Source organism: Galeopterus variegatus, unplaced genomic scaffold, assembly GCF_000696425.1.
Source record: "Galeopterus variegatus unplaced genomic scaffold, G_variegatus-3.0.2 Scaffold2334, whole genome shotgun sequence".
NCBI classification, from domain to species: domain Eukaryota; kingdom Metazoa; phylum Chordata; class Mammalia; order Dermoptera; family Cynocephalidae; genus Galeopterus; species Galeopterus variegatus.
This window is the reverse complement of record NW_007728445.1, coordinates 176,632-196,715: the sequence shown is the minus strand read 5'-3', so window position 1 is coordinate 196,715 and position 20,084 is coordinate 176,632. Positions and strand designations below refer to the sequence as shown.

At 47.9% G+C, this 20,084-nt stretch overlaps 1 protein-coding gene across 1 annotated transcript in view; it reads left to right on the top strand.

The window, feature by feature from the left end:
- The window catches only part of FOXK1 (forkhead box K1), a 68,326-nt gene extending 49,392 nt beyond the window's left edge, over positions 1-18,934 (top strand). Inside the window, exons 3-9 of the mRNA XM_008581361.1 lie at positions 10,635-10,791; positions 11,532-11,678; positions 12,553-12,746; positions 15,794-15,960; positions 16,075-16,344; positions 17,548-17,772; positions 18,434-18,934. Coding sequence (XP_008579583.1) covers positions 10,635-10,791; positions 11,532-11,678; positions 12,553-12,746; positions 15,794-15,960; positions 16,075-16,344; positions 17,548-17,772; positions 18,434-18,717 — 1,444 coding nt within the window. The 3' untranslated portion in view covers positions 18,718-18,934. The remainder of the gene's footprint in view (positions 1-10,634; positions 10,792-11,531; positions 11,679-12,552; positions 12,747-15,793; positions 15,961-16,074; positions 16,345-17,547; positions 17,773-18,433) is intronic.
- The last annotated feature ends 1,150 nt before the right edge of the window (positions 18,935-20,084 follow it).

Sequence of the window (20,084 nt, the reverse complement as noted above, 5' to 3'; positions counted from 1 at the left end):
AAATCATACCCATGCTTGCCTGTTAAAGCAAGCATGGGTATGATTTTTCTTTTAAGATTCTAAAAATGTTTAAAAGTAATTTTTTTTTTTAAAAGGTAATATTTGTATTCCAGGACATGGTAAACTTTGTTTTTCTGAAATTTATTTGTAGAAATTCTCTGTGAAGTTTTAGAAATTAATTTAGATTTTGAAGAAAGGAAAGTCCTCAAACTTTCTCATCCTTGGTGTATTATGCAAAGGTCATCCCCTAGGGGAAGGTTTCAGGGTAAAAAGTGTAAATAGAGCTCCATGTTGAGCCCTCAGCTCAACAGCACAAGGGCTCCTAGTGATGACAGTCTTGCTTCAGTGAACAGCACAGGTGCTATGCATGCTCCCCATCTCGTCCTACAGGATGCTAAAAAGACAGGCACTTGAGGGTCAAGCTTCAGTACATTTTTAAATGGCACTTGAAGGTCAAGCTTCAGTACATTTTTAAATGTGTTACTGCTTCATCACAGACATTTAAAAATGGAAACAGGCACTTGAGGGTCAAGCTTCAGTACATTTTTAAATGTGTTACTGCTTCATCACAGACATTTAAAAATGGAACTGGCTTCTCTCTCTCAACTGCATGTGTGGCCCTGAAGATACAGCGGCCACGTGTGGTTTGGTGCAGATGCCATGTTTTCTGCCTGGGCACCAGCGGCTACCACCATCTCTTCGTGGTGTCAGCAAAGGTCAACCCAGTGGAAAAGGCAAACTGGGCCTTGGTATTGCTGTGAAAATTATGTTGACCTCACCTACCAGCTGAGAGGGTCTCAGAGTGAACCTCACTCTGAAATCCACTGCTGGCCTAGAGCACAGTCCCTTCTCTTGCTAACCAGCCACACTCTGGCAGTCCCCACTTGTTGGATTCACGTTCAGATTCATGTATTGTTCGTGTATAACCACAGGAGAGTCAAATTTCTCTACCCAGTTTTGTCACAGTCAGTGTTTCACTTATGCTTTTCATTTTTCTGCCATGGAATTTTAGTTACCAGTCGGGAGTCGTTTGCATTTCAGTTGCTTGGAATCAGTTTCCTTTTTACCAAAGCCAGCGAGTGAATTACTCTTTCTCTTATGGGGAGAAAAGTTCAGGGACAGCACTGGCAAGTGGCAAGGCCTGGAGCTCAAGTCTAGAACCTGAATTTGGTTCTGGCCCTGTCTGTGGTCAGTCGTGTGGCCTTGGGCAGGTCACTTGAGCCTCCTGGGCCTTGTTTTCCCCATCTATAAAGCCAGCACTCTAGTTTCATAATTATCTGTGATGGTGATGATGAGTAACTACTTATGAAAACCTAATATGTGCCTGGCCCTGTGCTTAGCACTGTACCCGCATTGTTTTATTAAGTCCTTACAGCTTTATGGGAGAACGTTCTGGAATGATATAGTGATGATGGTTACATAACTTTGTGAATACACCAAAAACCACTGAATTGTACACTCTAAATGGGTGTGTGGTGTGTGAATTGTATCTCAATAAAGCTGTAAAAACCTTATATGTACTTAAATATTTATCCAATGCCACCTTAAAGCAGCTGTTGAAATGACAGCCACGACCATTTGCTGTACTGTTAAGAACTCAGACTGGTAAGAGGTTTGTCCTCTGCTGTGTTCACAGTGGGCAGCGAAAACCAAACCAAGCAGTCACAAAGGGGCTGTGTGTAAGGGATAGGCTAACATCTCAGCCTTCGCCTGGCATGGGTTATTAATAACCAGTTTATAATCCAGATAAATAGAAACTGTGTAACAAAGAAAAATGTTTTGGTACATGCAGGGCTTAATAAAATACTTCCCAGTAATAGTTTAAATAAAACTAGTAGCCAACTGGTTAAGATAGTCACATAAAGCTTTGCATATTAAAGTTGCTTTTGGAAGTTAGAAGGCAGGCAGTGGTTTGTGAAGGAGTTAAGAAAAAATATTTTTTTCTAATCAAAAGAAGCTTGTGTTGCTGCAGCTCTGCCGGCAAGCCAGGTGGCCCTATGAGTGTGGCTCGAGTCCTGGGCTGTAACTCACCTGCTCTTCTAGCTGGAGCTGGGAGCGGTGGGAGTGGCCTAGGTCCCCCCGCCCCGTGGCTGCCACCCAGTCCTTTCCTTTGAGGTTGCGGGGGGAGCCGGTCCTGGATTCATTTGGTGGAATATTTGCAGAGAAAGTAGTAACTTAGGGACTGGCTCTCTCACTTTTTGGCTTTTAATTAAGTGTTACAATAAAAGGATCTCCGTTTACATCCGTTTATCTTAGCTCTGTGGAATTCAATTGAATGTTTAAAAACCTCAGAGGCCTTTGAGGTTTTGCCTGCCAAGATACATTTCAGTTTGAGTTTCTGTCGCAGGGGTGGAGCTGACATGTTTACAAACACTCCCTGCCCTTCCCTTCCCGCCCCCTCCCTGTCTCTGCCGGCTCCCCTGGGAGGAGAGAAGGAGGTGGAAGGAGAGGGGCCATTCCTGAGGGATGGGCCCTCCTGCCGGGCTGTCGCCTCCCTGGGTCCCGCCCCCTCCTCCTGTGTTTACTTTCCTAATTTGGTGCGTCTTCGCCTCGCCTTTCCCCATTGGCCAGGCGAATTGCGGCCTGGAGACCTCAGCTGGGTGGGGCCCCTCCCTGCAGCTCCTCCCCTCAGCCCCTCTCGTCCAGACCTGGGAGTGCTGCTACCTGTGGGAACCTCCTCCCTGTTTATAAGCAGCCCTGCCCTGCCTTCCCAGCACCAGCCCTTCCTTTCTGTTTCTCCTGTTTGTGCTTCGAGCTTGCTCTGTTTCCTGGGGAAGGTGGGGGAAGGGGGTTGGGTTTTGTGTGTGTGTATATGTGGGGTTGTTTTTTTTTTTTTCCCTGCCCTGAAGTACTCCACCCAGAAAATGAATGAACTCTCTTTGAAATAAATTCAACTATCTTTAGCAGCATTTTGACCTGTTCTCTTTTTAGGAAGAAGTGTTTTTAGGAAAGAATAAACTGGTTAATTATTTTCTAGGTTTTACAAAAACAAAAACACCAGTCTAAAAAGCGTTCCTTAGAACTAGAGTTTTAAGAAAACGGCTGAACTTACACAAGAGAAAAGGCACTGCATAGAGAGAGACTAATTTTTGCTCATAAGGGCAAGATTTTAGAAGCTGTTCCTTTAAGAATGCCTTTCTTGATTTCACCAATGTGGAGATCAAAAATGAAAGTAACTCGTGAAATCTGGCAGAGGTTAGCAGTATATAACATAAAATAAAAATTAAGCAACTGACTTCAAAACCTAAATCCTTTTTGATCACGATCTTTAAGCACTGTTTTATGTTATTGCTAGATAAAATGCAGCCCAGCTCAGTTTATGTTGTTTTGTAATATTTGAGATCTTTTGAGTTTGAAGGTTATTGGGTTTATATTAGAAATCCTCCCTTTTTTTTCTGGCAAACTTTGGATCCTTCCTTCGGTTGATTCATCCTGTTTAAAAGTTTCTAGCCTGTCTCCTCTCCTCGCGTTTTCAACATGAGGAGTGTGGTGGGAATGTTTAAATCATCCTCAGCAGGCAGGGGGCCTGGCCTGGCTGATCTGGAAGCCTCAGCATTCACAGATCACTTGAGGACTTATTTTCTACCTGTAGCTATAGTCCCTACCACCCCCCAGCCCCACCTCGTGCCTTTTCCTATCTGAAAACTTTGAGGAAATAAAAATTGGTCCCTCCACCTGGAAAGGTTGGGACCCTCCATGTTCCTTTTATTTTTCCCTTCTACCTAAAGCCGTTCCAGGGGCATTTTTTGGCTCTAAAATGTCAAGAATTGAATGAAGCTTGGTACTGAAGTTCTTGTTTTGTGGGAGTCTATTGAGATGTAGACATCCCATTTCACAAGTAATCTCAGTGAGAGCCCTTAATGGTCCATGTACAGTGTTTTCTGAGATGCACTTTGTCCTGATGCCTGGCTTGTGTGTGTGATAGGCCTGTTGTCCTGCTTTTGTGTGGGCACACGACATGCGATCCACAGCCTTTCCCAGATTTCGCACTTAGGCCTTGTAGGAAACAGGAAGCACCTGTGGGCACAGAACCAAAGGGGCTGTGGCCGGGCCCAGGGAGGTTCTCTTCTGTCCAGCATCTGCAGAATTGTGAGGCTGTTCCTTGCCCTGAGCATCTGCTTGGGTCTTAAGTCTCATGTGAGAATAGCTAATATTCAGGCCAGCTTGCTGATTATATTTCACTGGTCCTAACTAGTTTTCAGCAACTAGTTAACCTTTTAAAATAGCTTCCCAGGATTTTACAGCATTGAAGTTATCTTTTTTTTTTTTTAAAAAAAGATGGCTGGTAAGGGGATCTTAACCCTCGACTCGGTGTTGTCAGCACCATGCTCAGCCAGTGAGCTAACCGGCCATCCCTATATGGGATCCGAACCCGGGGCCTTGGTGTTATCAGCACCACACTCTCCCGAGTGAGCCACGGGCCGGCCCAGCATTGAAGTTATCTTAAGGGAGTACAAACTTTCTTTGAAATAGGGCTAAGAATTTTGCCTCTGAATTTTTTTCTTCTGTATTCTTTTATTTTCAGATTACAGAAATACTGTATTATATGCATTATAGGAAGTTCAAACATTTTAGGAAATGAAAATCCCCTGCTGTGACACTCCCCAGAAGTTATCTCTTCTCACTTCTGGTGTTTGCGTGCTTCTGAGTGACTGTCTCTTGGATTTTTAGTTTTAGGTATTATATATGGACTTCTTATATGGAAATTAAGGATTTAGCTTTTCCTTCCCCACCCCATCTTCCCAATAAAATTACGTTATCATTTCTGGGTTAATTACTATTAGCATTTTATTTATTATAAGGTGTAGTAATTATAATGCTCGGCCATTTCCTTCTTTGTACAGTTGGCTTGTTTTTTTCCCCCATTAGAGTTAATAACAGCCTCTTTTCTGTGTTTGGTTAGACATCTATGTAGCTATCACCGGCACACCCCGCACTCTCTGCCAGGTGTGTGTGAATGTCCCTTCCTCCTGTTTATGACCACCGGTTTCATCTTTACTGTGAAGGTCTTCCACTAGAGCCCACCGTCTCTAGCCTTGGTCTGTGGCTGATCTGATCCTGGGATCATCTTCTCCAGCATCCTGGGAATTCCCTTGTGGGGTTCTTTCCTGACTCCTCTTTCCTGTCTTCCCTTTTCCTGATTTGCTCCTTTGTTTTATTGGAAAACATCCTCCAGCCACTTCCTGGGAAAGGGTACAGGAGAGATACGGCTTTTTAAAAAATCTTCCATGCCTGAAAATTGTTATTTTTCGTTCTCACTAGATGGATGGTTTTACTGGAAAGAGAATTCTAGGTTGGAAACGTTTTTCCCTCAGAATTTAAAATCATTCTGTGGCTATAAGTGTGGCCGGTAAGAAGGTTGATGTTGTTCTGATTCCTAACCATTCCCCCTCGAGACTCTCAGAGCCTGACATGTGTCAGGGCCCTTTCAATCTGAAGATGCATTTCCTACAATTCTAGGAAATTATCTACTTAATTCCATGAGAATTTTCCCCTCCACGTTCTCATTCTCTTTTTCCAGGACTTGTACTCTCTCATTTTCTTACTTTTCTCTCCTTTATTTCTTTCTTTACTTTCTGGGAGATTTTCTCAAGTCTCTCCTACCCTTTATTGGATTTTTATCTCTCTCTCTCTTTTAAATTTTTAAGAGCATTTTCTTGTTCTCCAGATGTGCTTCTCACTACCTCATAAACACAATCTCTTTACAAACTCTTTGGGGGGATGTGAACTATGCCTTGTTTTGACGTTGTCATCTCCCCCAGCTTGTGTCAGCTTCGTCTGAGTCCCTCTTCTCTTTGGTTTATATTGCACGGTGTCCTGCCTGGTAGACGCTTTCCTCGAGCAGCAGGTGTGCCTTGCCTGGCTGTTACATTTAAGAATGAGGTACTGAGAAGCTGCTGGGATGGGCTATGAGGCGTGATGTTGGGTTGGACTCCTCAGCCTGGGCCCGGGTAGGGACTGTGTGCGTCTCTGGTCAGCAAGTCTGTCCTCCTCACCAGGGAGATGACCCCCTGAGGATGCTCCAGGGGGACAAGGATATAGAAACCTCCCGCAGCAGGGCGTCCACTTGCACTTGGCCTGGCGCCTCCCCCTGCCTGCGTAGCTCAGCCCATAGGCCCTTCATGCACCCTTTCCAGGGCCAGGTCTCATCTGGTTGTCCAGGGGTCAGGGAGGAGATCTGGCTCCCTCTTGCAGACTGCAGCCCCCTTTTACTTCAGCTACACTGCCCTCCCCATACCTGGGCGGTGCTGCAGTCTCATTGGGATTTCAGAGGCTGGCAGTGGAGGAAAGTCCTCAGGGGCTTCCCAGCTCAGGGGGCCTCCCACCTTGCGGGTTTTCCTCAGGCACTGGGCCCTCTAGGCGTCTGTCCTGTTCACGGTCTCAACACAGAGCTGTGGGGTGTTGGGGGTTCCTAGAAGGAAGGCAGTCATGTGCCATGGAGAAGGCTTATCTTGGGCCCCAGGGATGACTTCAGTTGGCCTTTTCAGTGGTGGCTTTAGGTCTCTTGTCAGATTTGTTTTTTTCAGCTTGAATTCTTACCAGTAAGAGAGAAGTTCTGCTGTCCCGGCAGCTGTCCATTCTTCTCAGACACCCAAGACATACAACACAGTAGCATTGCCAGGTAGGTCTTGGAGCCTCCCAGAAGGCGCCTTCTAGGCGCAGCTCCAGGAGTGGCAGGACTGTCCTGGTGAGAGCAGGGCACAAATCCAGGCAGGCTGCAGCAGGACAGACAGCCCCAGGGATCTCCCCACTTAGGACCTTCCAGCTTTCTCACTTGAAACAAATGAGACTTGGGAATTGTTTTTCCATAAAAGGGAAGAGAAATCAATGACTAATGGTCTGAATTACATGCTCCACTTAATCCCACTTTTAGTGTTACGTTGGGGAAGAACAGGCATTTGTCTCACGTGACATTTATAGGTCATTGCCATTCGGCCTCTGCTCCTTTACCCCATCTCTGAATTCAGACTTCCCACACCCCCAGCAGCCTGGGGAGCTTGGTTCTTGGCCAAGTCACTTGTACTCTTCCCTTGAGGTCTAGCAATTCTTTCTTTCCTCAAATTAAGCCTAGGGTCCCAGGAGTGCCAGGGGTCGTCCTTGTTGGGGAATAACAAGATCTCCTCAAGGTAACAAGTGCATGTTTATACTTTTTTTGGATTTTTTTCCAATCGCTAATTGTCAAGGGAGTTTTTCAGTGGAGTAGGACAAAACTCTCGATGTTAGACACTGAGTTTCTTGATTAGTTTTCCCAGGAGGACTTCAGGCTGCTCTGCACAGTCCCCGAGGCCAGGAGCCTTGCTCTGGAGCTTGGATGCCCCCATCCAACCGAGGCCTGGGACATTCGGAGCCCATCTTTCAGTCGTGCGTGTTATGGCCCTGACTATTCTGAGCTTACGTGGCATCTTGCTTCCTGCCTCCCGCTCAGATGGAGATTTAATGCCAGGGTAGCCTGGTCCCAGGCACAGCCTTCATGGCTGAAGCCAGCCTGCGAGAGGACAGCTGAATGGGGTTTATTGAGAAACGAGCTGCTTTGAGGCCAGAAAAGCTGTGTGAGCAAATACATCTTGTCCCACGGCCAGCGCTGCTGGAAGGCCTCTCGGAATCCCGGCGGGCCAGTGACTGCCACATTATAGGCTGTCCCAGAGGAAGCAACACCAGAGAGAATGTGTCAGCACAAACCAGGTCCGGTTCTATAAAAAGTGGGAAAGAGGCTACTCTTGCCTTTTTTTGTCTTTCTGAGTCAGGTTATGCTGAGCCTTGTTTATTACATATTTCCATTTGAACTCATTCTGCTGGGAATGACACCCTGTTCTTTGGTTTTTGCCTTCTGAGGTTTAGGTGTAAATTTTCTACCGTCTTGTACAAAGTGACTACTCAGAACAGGCAGCATGGTCAAAAATTCCTGAAGATGCTCAAAAATCAGAGTGTGTCATCAGAACTGCTAAGGCTCTTCCTCATTAGTCTTCACACAGGATTAAAGAGCCCTCCTGACACCTGGTTGGTCGTGAACAGGGTTTCCTGGGATGAGCTCTGTCGCACCCTGGTTTCACTCGAGCTGGTATTCCCTGATCTGTCAGGAAGAGTTTAGTGTGTTTCTGAGAGTGACACCTCAGCATGGTCCACAGCAAGGCAGGGATATCTCAAGTTGTTCCTGCCAAGTCCGAGGGGTGCTGACTGTTCCTGTTGGGGGTGGGTGAACAGGTGCCTTGTGCAGGGCTGCGCCATGACACCGCAGGTGCAGTTCCAGCAAACACAGCTTTGGGTCATCCATGGTGGCATGTGGTTCCCAAATGGATGCCTTTGAAAAACCTGATTTTTGGGCCGGCCCGGTGGTGCACTGGAGAGTGCGCCGCTTGGGAGTGTGGCGGTGCTCCCGCCGAGGGTTCAGATCCCATGTGGAGACCGGTTCCCGCTCACTGGCTGAGCGCGGTGTGGGCACCACACCAAGGGTTGCGATCCCGTTGCCGGTCCCCGGTACGGGCGCGACACCGAGGGTTGCAATCCCGTTACCATTCAGTAAAAAAAGAAAAAAAGGAAAAAAAAAAAAAGAAAAGAAAAAAACCTGATTTTTGAGTGTGTGGATGTTACTAGTAAAATCCTTTCTCTTTCTTTCCTCATCTTTATAAGTTGGATTTTGTATTTTTGGTTGGTTCAGAATTAAATTCAGAAAAAGTTTCTTTTCTTATTGTTTCCTACCTCTAACAAGCTCATTTGTGTTTGTTGATTAAAGCTTCTAATGGAAAAAATAAAGTTTCTGTAGGCACTTATGTATGTCTCTGCCATACTTAGGAAATCTGGTGGAAAAGAACAAGAATTCTCAAATTAGAGTCCTTAAAATTCTTTTTGGTTTTTGGGTTTTTTTTTGTCAGCTGGCCTGTACAGGGATCGCACCCTGGACCTTGGTGTTATCAACACCATGCTCTAACTAACTGAGCTAACCGGCCAGCCCTAGAGTCCTTAAGATTCTTTTTGGCTTACACCAATTCATTACTGGAAAGGGGTAATGACCCAGAATTGAATCTATTATTAATATCAGTTGCCACATTTTTCTCAGTTGCAGTGTTTTATTTTTTCATTTATCCCTTGCTCCGTCTAATGTTTCTTGAGCCCTGACTATGCCGCAGGTGGCTCTCTACCTAGGGAGAGGCACATCTGTGAACCAGTGATTGCATCCCGGGGCTCGAGGGGGGCACCTATGAGCCTGCTCAGGAGGGTGGCACAGAAGAGGTGACGTCTGCAGTTGAGTTTTGGAGATTCGGGAGGAGTCTTGTTATTTGCACAATTGGGGGAAGGACGTTCCAGGCAGAGGAAATAGTGCCCAGATAGGGAGGAAGCAGGAGCCTGGGAGGCGTATTTGAGAACTGTGGCCTTCTGGATGGCTCTGGCTGGAGGGAGGGGATGGTGGAGGAGCATCCCAAAGACTGAGCCTCCTGCCCCCACAGACTTTCAGTGGCAGGGACATCACAGGCTTGCAAGGTCACTCCCAGGATGGGGAAGTGGGTGGGTGCCCATGTGGGGCAGGGCAGCAATAGGAATGCTGTTTATCTGGGGTCCTGTACCCACTCTTAGTGCTCTAATCTGGTTTCTCCAAATATTTTGAATAGAAATCATTTTCAGAATCAAAATTTCAGTGTGGCTTCATAACCAAAGCCTGGTTTAATTAACTAGAGGAAACAGGCCAAAACTTACTGATCAGCCGAGCAGATATAGCTGTGACGTCCATGGAGCCCTGTCCTTAATGGGCAGCAGGACAGTGGATGGTCGGGATGGATGGATGCAAGGACCTGCCAGCGTGCTCATGGTGTGTGTCAAGGGCAGGGACTGAGCCCGCCTGTGCAGTTGTCATTGTTGCCCTAACCTAGGAGAAAGAGGGTACAATGGCGTGTGAAACATGAGAGTCGAGGGGAAACCACAGGTGCTGCCTCTCCCCTGAGGGCTTTGTGCCCAGGAGAGACCCATGTGCTGGCCTTGCTCCATGTGTCATTGATTCTTCATTCAGCAGGTCTGTGGCACTTTCCACATGCCAGTCTTCGCATGTATGATTGTACGGTAATTCCGGACCCTGAGCCTTTTCCTGTGGTGCCATCTTGTGGACACCTTCCCACTAACCAGCAGCCTTCATGGATGTGTGTTCCCACCTCCCACTTCTCCATCCCCGCCTCCGCCTGTGGGGACCACCTGAGTGCAAAAGTATGCGTGGACTCAGGAGCTGACGGAACCCCTCAGGCCCTGCTCTGGTGGGGAAGGTTGTGGCTGAGATGCAAACCTGTGGGGCTGCCTGGTCAGGTGCTGCCCTGGGCACTGCGCTGTGTCAGAGTGAGGGCCCACAGTGCTTTCCGCAGCTGCACTCGGCTCCTGCCTGCAGGCTCGGGGCTCCAGGCAGACTCAGCCTTGGAGCGGAAGTCACTCCTGGAATAAGACATTTGTCATCTCCAAAGTCTGGTCCTTGACACCATGTAACGTTTGTTCTTTGGTTGTATTTTCTCTCTCCTTCATAGGAGGATCGAACAATGTAATGATAATATTCACGGTTGGAAATACCCATCTTCCAAGTAGATCCTGAAAGCCTGTGTCCTACACACATTCTCTTTTCCAGGACCGTGAACTTATAATATGTCCTTTTCTCTCCTCAGTGTCCCCAACTCCTGCCCAGCCAGTCCTCGTGGTGCCGGGTCGTCTGGCTATCGCTTCGTCCAGAACGTGACCTCAGACCTACAACTGGCAGCAGAATTTGCAGCAAAGGCCGCCTCAGAGCAGCAGGCAGACACGTCTGGAGGGGACAGCCCCAAGGTCTGAGCTCTCTCCAGAGCCTTAGTCGCATGTAGTGATCAAGATCAGGTGATAGGCACCAGTGTGGGTGGCAGACAGCATGCTCCAGGGAGCATAGCACATGCCGGGAGCTTCGCTGCTGGTAGTGGGTAGAGCCATCGTCTTTCATCCTTTCCGCTCACATGTGACGCACTTTGGTCATCTGCTGACGGCTCGTGGTGGGTGTCATCCGCACGTCCTCAGGAGTATCCCCTTGTTCCATCTGCTGATGACAAACGGTTGCAGTTACAACTGGTAGTGGGTAGAGCCATCGTCTTTCATCCTTTCCGCTCACATGTGACGCACTTTGGTCACCTGCTGACGGCTCGTGGTGGGTGTCATCCGCACGTCCTCAGGAGTATCCCCTTGTTCCATCTGCTGATGACAAACGGTTGCAGTTACAATCTTTGAGAAGAATGGCCCACCTGTTTTCTTCGTGTTCATTTCCATCTGATAACTGTTTTAAAATCAGTTTGTTGAGGAAGCAAGAAATTTAAGAATTAAATGATGGGAACACCTAATTTTCCTTCCCATGAGGCAAAAACGGCTCTTCGTAGTTTAATGCAATCATGTTGATGAAATAGGTGGGGGTCGTTGGGATGGATTTGATGTAGACACGTGTGTCCTTATCGAAAGGTTTTCTCCTTTAGCAGGTGACAGGTGGGTGGATTGGGCTCTGACAGGTTTCTCCAGTTAACCCTGTGCTCTGTGTTTCTTCCTAGGATGAGTCGAAGCCACCATACTCCTATGCACAGCTGATTGTGCAGGCCATCTCCTCAGCCCCGGACAGGCAGTTAACGCTGAGCGGGATCTATGCCCACATCACCAAGCATTACCCTTATTACAGGACAGCTGACAAGGGCTGGCAGGTGAGGGCCTGAGGCCTGGACACAGATTGTGATTAACTGTCTTAGAACAAGAAACACTAACAGGCACGTCACTTCATTTAAAATAAACGGAAAAGAGATATAGGGATGTTTACATGGATGATGTATGGCACATCTAAAATGTGTTAGAGCTGTAGTACCATTGTGTCTAAAAGAGTCATTTGGGGGTGGGGGGGTGGTGCTGGCCAGTACAGGGATCTGAACCCTTGACCTTGGTGTTATAACACCGTACTCTAACCAACTGAGCTAAATGGCCAGCCCCTAAAATAGTCTTTTTTGTTAGGTTCCCTCCTTCTGATGCCCAGAACTGTGAAGACTGGTATATACCTTATTACATTTTTATGCTTGTGGTACATTATAATCTTATGCTCATTTGGAAGTATACTGTGCACATCATTTAAATACAATAGTCCACATGTATAAATTGTGTGTATTTTATCTTTGTATAGACTGTAAGACCTATGTCTGTATTAGGCATAGCTGACCTGTGTTGTACTTTTTTATATTTTCTCCATAGTCACTATTTCCCGTTTCCTAGTTTATTTAGTACAAGTTTTGAACATGGTAAGGTCCAGTCTCTTCTTTATCCCTGACACTCCTAGACCATGACTTGTCTGCTTTTCTTTTTCCATAAACACCAGTAATGATACTGTGCTGAATTTTGATAGGAAAAACTACAGTGTTTCTTTGTACTTCCCCAGTAAAACACATTTAACATGCCAGCACAGAGTCCTCTCCATAGTGTAGAGGATCTGTTCCCTGTCACCTCTGGTCCTGCATCCGATTCAGATTTGGGGCTGGTGGGATTTGTTTTCTGATGTGCTGTTAATTGGTGAATATCTCTGCTTCCCTGCAGAATTCTATTCGACACAACCTCTCTTTGAACCGTTACTTCATTAAAGTCCCACGTTCCCAGGAGGAGCCTGGAAAGGGGTCTTTTTGGCGAATAGACCCTGCCTCAGAAGCCAAACTTGTGGAACAGGCATTCCGCAAACGGAGACAGAGAGGCGTCTCCTGCTTCCGCACCCCCTTTGGGCCTCTGTCCTCAAGGTAAACTTCTCTGCGCTCAAGCTCTTAAGAAAGGTCAGCTTCCCTGGATGTACAGATTCCCAGTGTTATTTTGGGCACTTAAAAACTCCACCTTTTGGGTTGTCTAGTTAGCTCAGTTGGCTAGAGCGTGGTGTTATAACACCAAGGTCAAAGGCTTGTATCTCCATACCGGCTAGCCACCCCCAACCCCTCAAAAAAAAAAAAAAACCCCAAAAAACCTCCACCTTTTTAATTAATTTTAATTTTTTTCCTTTCCATAAGCTCAGTCAAGTGGTACCACACCTTTTTTATTTTGAGAGATCTCAGTACCAGTGAACTTATGTAAGTTAGTAAAGTTAATAAGTAAACTTCTGACTTCTTCCCGAACGTGTTAGTCCTCAGAAGCTGAAACGTGAGCAGCAGTGGGAGTGGTGCTCAAAACCAGCAGTAGGTGGGTCACAGCTTGTGGCGCTTATTGTGGAACCAGGCTTTCTGCTGGGGGCTTTGAGGGGACCCAGTGAGTGGTCACCTCCTTTCTCCCCTGATGGGAGACAGATGAGGAGGAAGACTGGTAGAGCTCAGAGCCACCTGTGCTCATAAGAAAGCCAGTGTGGGGGGTGGCTTCTGTCTGCTAGCCAGCACAGTCGGCAGAACTCGCCCCCCATCACCAGCAGCCCGGGTCACGGCCCTTCCTGCCCAGCTCATTTTTGGCCAATCAGAGTCCAGAGGAATATGCGCCGCCCATAGACGGGCCCTGGTGATTTTTCCCAAGGTTGCCCATCAGATGTCGGCCTCAAGCCTGGGTGAGGATATGGAGAGATGCTGCCTTCAGAAATCTTCCACGTGGGGGCCGGCCCGGTGGCGCACCGCTACAGTGCGCCGCTCGGGAGCGTGGTGGTGCTCCCGCCGAGGGTTCGGATCCCACATACAAACCGGTTCCCGCTCACTGGCTGAGCGAGGGGCGGGTGCGACACTGAGGGTTGCAATCTGTTGCCGGTCACGAAAAAAGACAAAAAGGAAAAAAAAAAAAAAGAAAAGAAAAGAAATCTTCCACGTGGAAGGAACGTTGCATCTCGTGCTTTCCATTTCAAAGTTCTGTTTCAAACATGAGTCTATGAAAGATGGCATAAATGTTTGAAAACTCGTTTCTGGTATAGGATATGTCATTGTGATTCTCAGGTGAATTGGTCATATTGGTAAGGTAGGAATTCAAAATCATTTGGAATGTTTCAACTGAGCTCAGATTTTCCAAAACACCACAGTGCTTGAATAGGAAAGTGGAAATTTTATTTGTAACTATTAGTTTGCTGGGGCTGTGTAACAAGTACCACAAACTGGGTGGCTGAAACAACAGATACTTATTGTCTCATGGTACTGGAGGCTAGAAGTCCAAAATCAAGATGCTGGCAGAGTTGGGCTGTTCCAGGCTTTTCTCTTGGCTTCTGGTGGTTGTTGACAACCTTTGGCATTTCTTGGCTTCTAAATGTATCACCCCAGCCTCTACCTTTATCTTCACATTGTGTTTTCCTTGTGTGTGTCTGTGTCCAAATTTCTCTTTTTTATAAGGACATCAGTCATATTGGATTAGGGCCCACCCTAATGACCTTACCTTAAACTTGATCACCTCTATAAGGACACTGTCTCCAAATAAGGTCACATTCTGAGACACTGGTTAGGACTCCAACATATCTTTTGGGGGACACAATTCAACCCATCACAATAACCAGCATTATTTTTCACTTGTAGGCTGGTCCATCAGCCAGCCAGGGGAACAGTTACTGGGGCTTCTCTGTGTGCCCAGCACTGTCCAAGAAACTATAAAGAGTGTCTGTAAAGGAGTACGTGGTGGTCCCTATCCAAGGTCACGCTTGCAGCTGGAGAAGCAGATTTTGTGCTGAGTAGAATGTGCATGGGAGAATCATGAAGGAAAACCCCTCTGGCCAGGAGGATAACGTAGCAAGACCCTGGCGTGAGCTGGAGGAGACTGGCTTGACTCGGAGGGAGGCAGATGTGTGTGCTGGGGGCAGGCAATCAGAAATGGAGTGATTTGGAAAGAGGAAGGCCAGATTAGAGAGGTCCTTGAAAGGAGTTTGCACTGTTGTGGTGAGGACTTGGGCCCTTACGACTCATGACTAGGGAGCAGCCCGGTCAGTGCTTGTTTGGGAATGAGTCACGTGAGTGTTGGAGTAGCAAAGAAGGCCTCCAGTCCATTGGTTGAGGAATAGCAAGCACTGAGAGAGATCTGGAAGAAATGACAGACCAGGCTTTAGGGCAGCATGGAGGAAGGAGAGTGTGCCAGGGTCTCTGCCCGAGGAGCCCAGGGTACCACCAGCACCGCCACATGCAGTGGACACAGCACGTGTGCAGTGGCCACAAGCGTCCACCTTCACAGTGGTGTTTGTAATGCGGATTATAGATGTAACGTTAAGACTCGCTTCCTCCCCTAGCCGCATCTGGCCAGTCCTGCATCCTGAGAGTGTGCTTGATGGTCCCTGGAGAAGACTCAGTTCCCAGGACTGAGTCTCCGCACTCACTTGCTGTCAGTGACTAACAAGAATGCTTTATTTTAGAACCCAGGTTAACAGTGACGAAGGAAGCAGGCTTCACTGGGTTATTATTTATGCAGGATAAACAGTTATGCTTCCAAAGCTTGTTTGGCTCTCTTAGTTAGAGTTTTCCTGGTGGAAAGGTTGTTCCCATCAGAAAGAAGCTTATGTTTTCTGACACAGAAGGCTGAACCACTTTCATGGAAGACTGGCCCGTACCTTTCAAGACATCAGTGCTGAGATTGTAGCATTGCTGGGAAGACACAGATAATGCAGTCTCCTCCCATTTATGTCCCCCCAGCTGATCCCCCATCAAATGGAGCTTTAACAGCTGACAGTTGTCACTGCCCAGGATGTTAGCATTGTTAACACTGCAGGAAGACAGAGAGAAGCACCAGGAGACATGGGACAGAGAGGACATGTGGAGCATGACACTGTGATGTGGAATGTTTCTTTAAGCGTCCTCTTCATTCTTTAGCATATGTAATTACTGTGACAGTCCTTTCTCTTTTTCTTTTTTAGGAGTGCTCCAGCTTCACCCACTCACCCTGGGCTGATGTCCCCTCGTTCTAGTGGCCTGCAGACTCCAGAGTGCCTGTCTCGGGAGGGCTCACCCATTCCACACGACCCTGACTTTGGGTCAAAATTAGCTTCTGTTCCGGAGTATCGGTATTCCCAAAGTGCACCCGGTAAAGAACGGTTTTGTCCCTTTACAGGATATGGCAGAATTCAAAATAGTGCCTAGGAAGGCAAGGGCTGGGAGAGGGTCAGAAGTTACTGTTCTCTCTCTGTCCCACGTTTAGGCTCCCCTGTCAGCGCCCAGCCCGTGATCATGGCCGTGCCTCCCCGACCGTCCAATCTAGTGGCCAAGCCCGTCACCTACATGCCAGCGTCCATCGTGGCCTCCCAGCAACCCTCGGGCCATGCAATCCACGTTGTGCAGCAAGCTCCCACTGTCACCATGGTCAGGGTGGTCACCACCTCTGCCAGCTCAGCTAACGGATACATCCTGGCCAGCCAGGGCTCTGCAGGGGGCTCCCATGAAGTGCTAGACTTGGGCAGTGAAGCAAGAGGTAAGAGAGCCGGAGCTCAGTGCATTTGCCACTGCCATCCACAAGGTGGCACCATCAGCCTGAGCCTCGGGCTTAGAGTCCACCTGTAGGGGCAGAGGCTCAAGGAGGTGGAGGAGGGTGGGTCTTGTGCATCTGGCCTTTTGCTGCCTGTTCTTTTGGGAGTATGTCCTTTTAAACCAGTACTAATTAGGACTGGCTGGCTAGCTCAGTTCGTTAGAGCATAGCCTTGTAACACTAAGGTCAAGAGTTTGGATCCCTGTACCAGCCAGCTGCGGGGGGGGGGAAAAAAAGAAACTAAAACTTAATCAGCACTAATTATCCTCAAATGCGTTCTTCCTTTGTTGAATAGTGCCTTCTGGTGCACTCAGCTGTTTCCTTGAATTTTTTTTCCTCTCAAGGTAACATTGAATTAAGTTGTGGGATCCCGCATAAAATTGGAATTTAACTTTTTTAAGAGCCCCTCATGAGGAGTCTTTAAAAGACACTTGGAGGGTCGATCTGTTAGCTCACTTGGAAGAGCATGGTGCTGATAATACCAAGGTCAAGAGTTTGGATCCCCATACCAGCCAACTGCCAAAAAAAAAAAAAATCATTTAGAGTACAAAGTAATTAGGAATATCTAAAAGAAATGTGGATCCCAGGGAATTAATGGGGTAGAGTTGAAAATGCAACTAACACTGTAAAAGCTCCTCTCAAGGATACTGTTAAATTAAGCAGCATCTCGTAAATAATGGTTATTTACCACTATTGACTTAATCTCAGTGGTCATTTTTTCTTTTAATACTGTGATAATGAAAACTGCATTTTGGTGAAAGAAGACTAAGTTATGATACTAAAAGCGAATCGTTTCATCCCAAATAATACATTTCTTTCTCAGATTAAATTTAGGTTGGTTAACGTTTAAAACGTTTATTTAAAATATTCTTCTAAAGCCTTACTATATTTCCTTTATTTTTATTTATTTAATTTTTTTGGCGGCTGGCTGGTACGGGGATCCAAACCCTTGACCCTGGTGTTATTAGCACCGTGCTCTCCCACCTGAGCTAACTGGTCACCCCCTGTTTTTCCTTTAAAACATGCTACAGCAGTGGGATTTTTCTTTTGAGAATCAAAGTTTTTCCAGTGCCAACTTCACATCCCCTCGTTGGCAGGCTTATTACCACCTTGGCCAAGTGTGGTTCTGAGACACTTTACATCCCATAGGCTTGGAAGAGAAACCCACCATTGCGTTTGCCACCATCCCCGCTGCCAGCCGAGTCATCCAGACAGTAGCCAGCCAGATGGCCCCAGGGGTCCCGGGACACACAGTCACCATCCTGCAGCCAGCCACACCAGTGACCATTGGGCAGCACCATCTTCCAGTCCGGGCCGTCACTCAGAATGGAAAGCATGCTGTTCCCACGAATAGTTTAGCCGGCAACGCTTACGGTGAGGCCCGCCTGTCCTCCCTGTTCTCCAAGCCCGCCTCCTGAGCACGGTGGTTCCGCCCGCAGTCAGTGCAGCACAGGAATGTTCTTCCAATATCATCCAATCCGTTCAATCGATTTATTGACCACCTGCTATGAGCCAGGCACTGTGATGATACTAAGGAAAGAGCACAAAGGAAAAAAACAGATTATCCCCATTGTGCTCGAGCTCACACTCTACCATGGGGTGAGACCGGAGGTCATGGGAGGAAGGAAGACAGTCAGTAATCTAGAGAGCAGGAAGTGCCAGGTGGGATGGTCAGGAGGTGGCAACCATGTAAAACAGGTGGAGCAGGAGCCGTCAGGATGTCTGAGGGAATCCAGAAAGAAGCAGCAGCTAGAGGAGCCCTGAGGCGGCAGCCACCTGGCAGGTGGGAGGCTCTCAGGGTGGTTGGGACAGGCAGGCTCAGGGAGGCAATGGTGCATGGCCCCACGAAGACCAGAGCAAGGTGGGAGCTGGCCAGGACTTGCCTCATGGTAGTAGATGTGTGGGTGAGCTCAAGATCCTGTTTAGTTTACTTGGCCATTATCCAGGTGATTTGGGACCATATTCAGAAAAATCAGTGTTGGTCCTAACCAGATCCCCAGAGTAAAAACCAAACCTCTTCTTCATCCACCCACAGCCCTTACCAGCCCCCTGCAGCTCCTTGCAGCCCAGGCGAGTTCGTCCACGCCAGTGGTGGTCACCAGGGTATGCGATATGGGGCCTGAGGAGCCAGCAGCAGCGGTTGCAACCAGCGTCACCACCATCCCAGCCACCACCACTGCCTCTGCCTCAGCCTCAGCTTCTTCCACTGGGGAACCTGAGGTCAAAAGATCCCGGGTGGAGGAGCCCAGTGGGACTGCGACCACACAGGCCGGGGTGATTGCAGCCACCAGCTCCCAGGGGCCAGGCACCGGGGAGTGACGTCACCTGCACGTGGGTGGAGTGGGATTCGCCAACAGGAACTTGGAGCTGGATCTGACAGTGTAGATGGACTGCACTCACGGAGCCAAGGAGGAAGGCTTTGCAGCTGCCTGCAGCATGTGCCACACGGAGCAGCTACATGCTTAGTCCTTTCCATTTTATCTCCTGTCCGCCCATGGCTTAAAACACAAACACATAAACAAGTTCAGACAACTGATTGTATGATTCTGGGAATTCTTTGTTTTTTTTCCTTCTCCCTGAGCACCATCCTCTCTCCCCAGACCTTTCTGTCAGGGGCAAGGGGGAGAAGATCGTAGCTCAGCGCTTCAAGGAATGTATCAGGACAGACCACCCACACGAAGGAGGAAGATCCACGGCTCAGTGTCCTTGTTGAGGGGGCAGCCTTCATCCCCTGGGAGGACTGGACAGAAACGCAGCATGGTACCAACCAAGGCCTTCTAAGGAAGAACGGGGATGGGGATGCATTCCTATTTGTGATAGATTGGGACTACACAAGAGAAAGAGGAACTGCCAAATTGCAAACTGTTTTAGGCTGTCCTTTTCCTAAAAATGACATAGAAAGTATTGGCATTAATTGGGAGTTTGGAGGGGATCAGGTTTGACTTTGGACTCCAAGTACTTCATGTTTTGTTCAAATGTGGAGTTCAGGCTTAATCATAAGTCTGCAGCAAACACAAAAGGAGTAGCACATTTTCGAGGTTTTCATCTGTAGACAGTTTAACAACTGTAGGTCTGGGATCTATCCCCTCAAAGAGTAAACCTGCCGCGCCATCTGGTAACTTCAAGGAAGATCAATGGCTTCCTCTGTAGGCGTCAAGGTAGAAAGTTCTTTGGAAGAAAGATCAGTCCAGAGTCAGTGGGCTGCAGCATGCAGGGCAAAGCACTGGCTGAGCCCGGGCTGCCAGTGCTCAAGGCAGAAGTAGGTTTCACGTATTTTGCTCCAAAAACAGAAGGGCAAGCCCTGTGCTTGTGGTAGCTCTGTGCTGCCAGATGCCGTGGGACATAGCAGCACTGGGCACAGTCGGCTCCCGCTACCTTCTCACCAAGATGCTGTTTCCTTCCCAGCCCAGACTCTGTCTCCTGTTGTAAATTGGAACCATTTCTTCTGCCTGAAGCACCAGGGGCTCTGGGTCAGATAGAGGAAGGAAACTACCTCTCCCAGCAGCAGCTGGCAGGCAGGCTTGTGCCCCCTTGGTGCTCAGCTCCTGCCACCTCGGTTGGTTTTGTTTGCAACATGGTAAGAACCAAAGGATCAGAAACTGTTCAATCGAGTGGCTCTGGGGGTCCCTAAGCAGCCCCTCCTGCATTTGCAGACAACTGGCAGCACTTGGAACTGTGTCACAGGA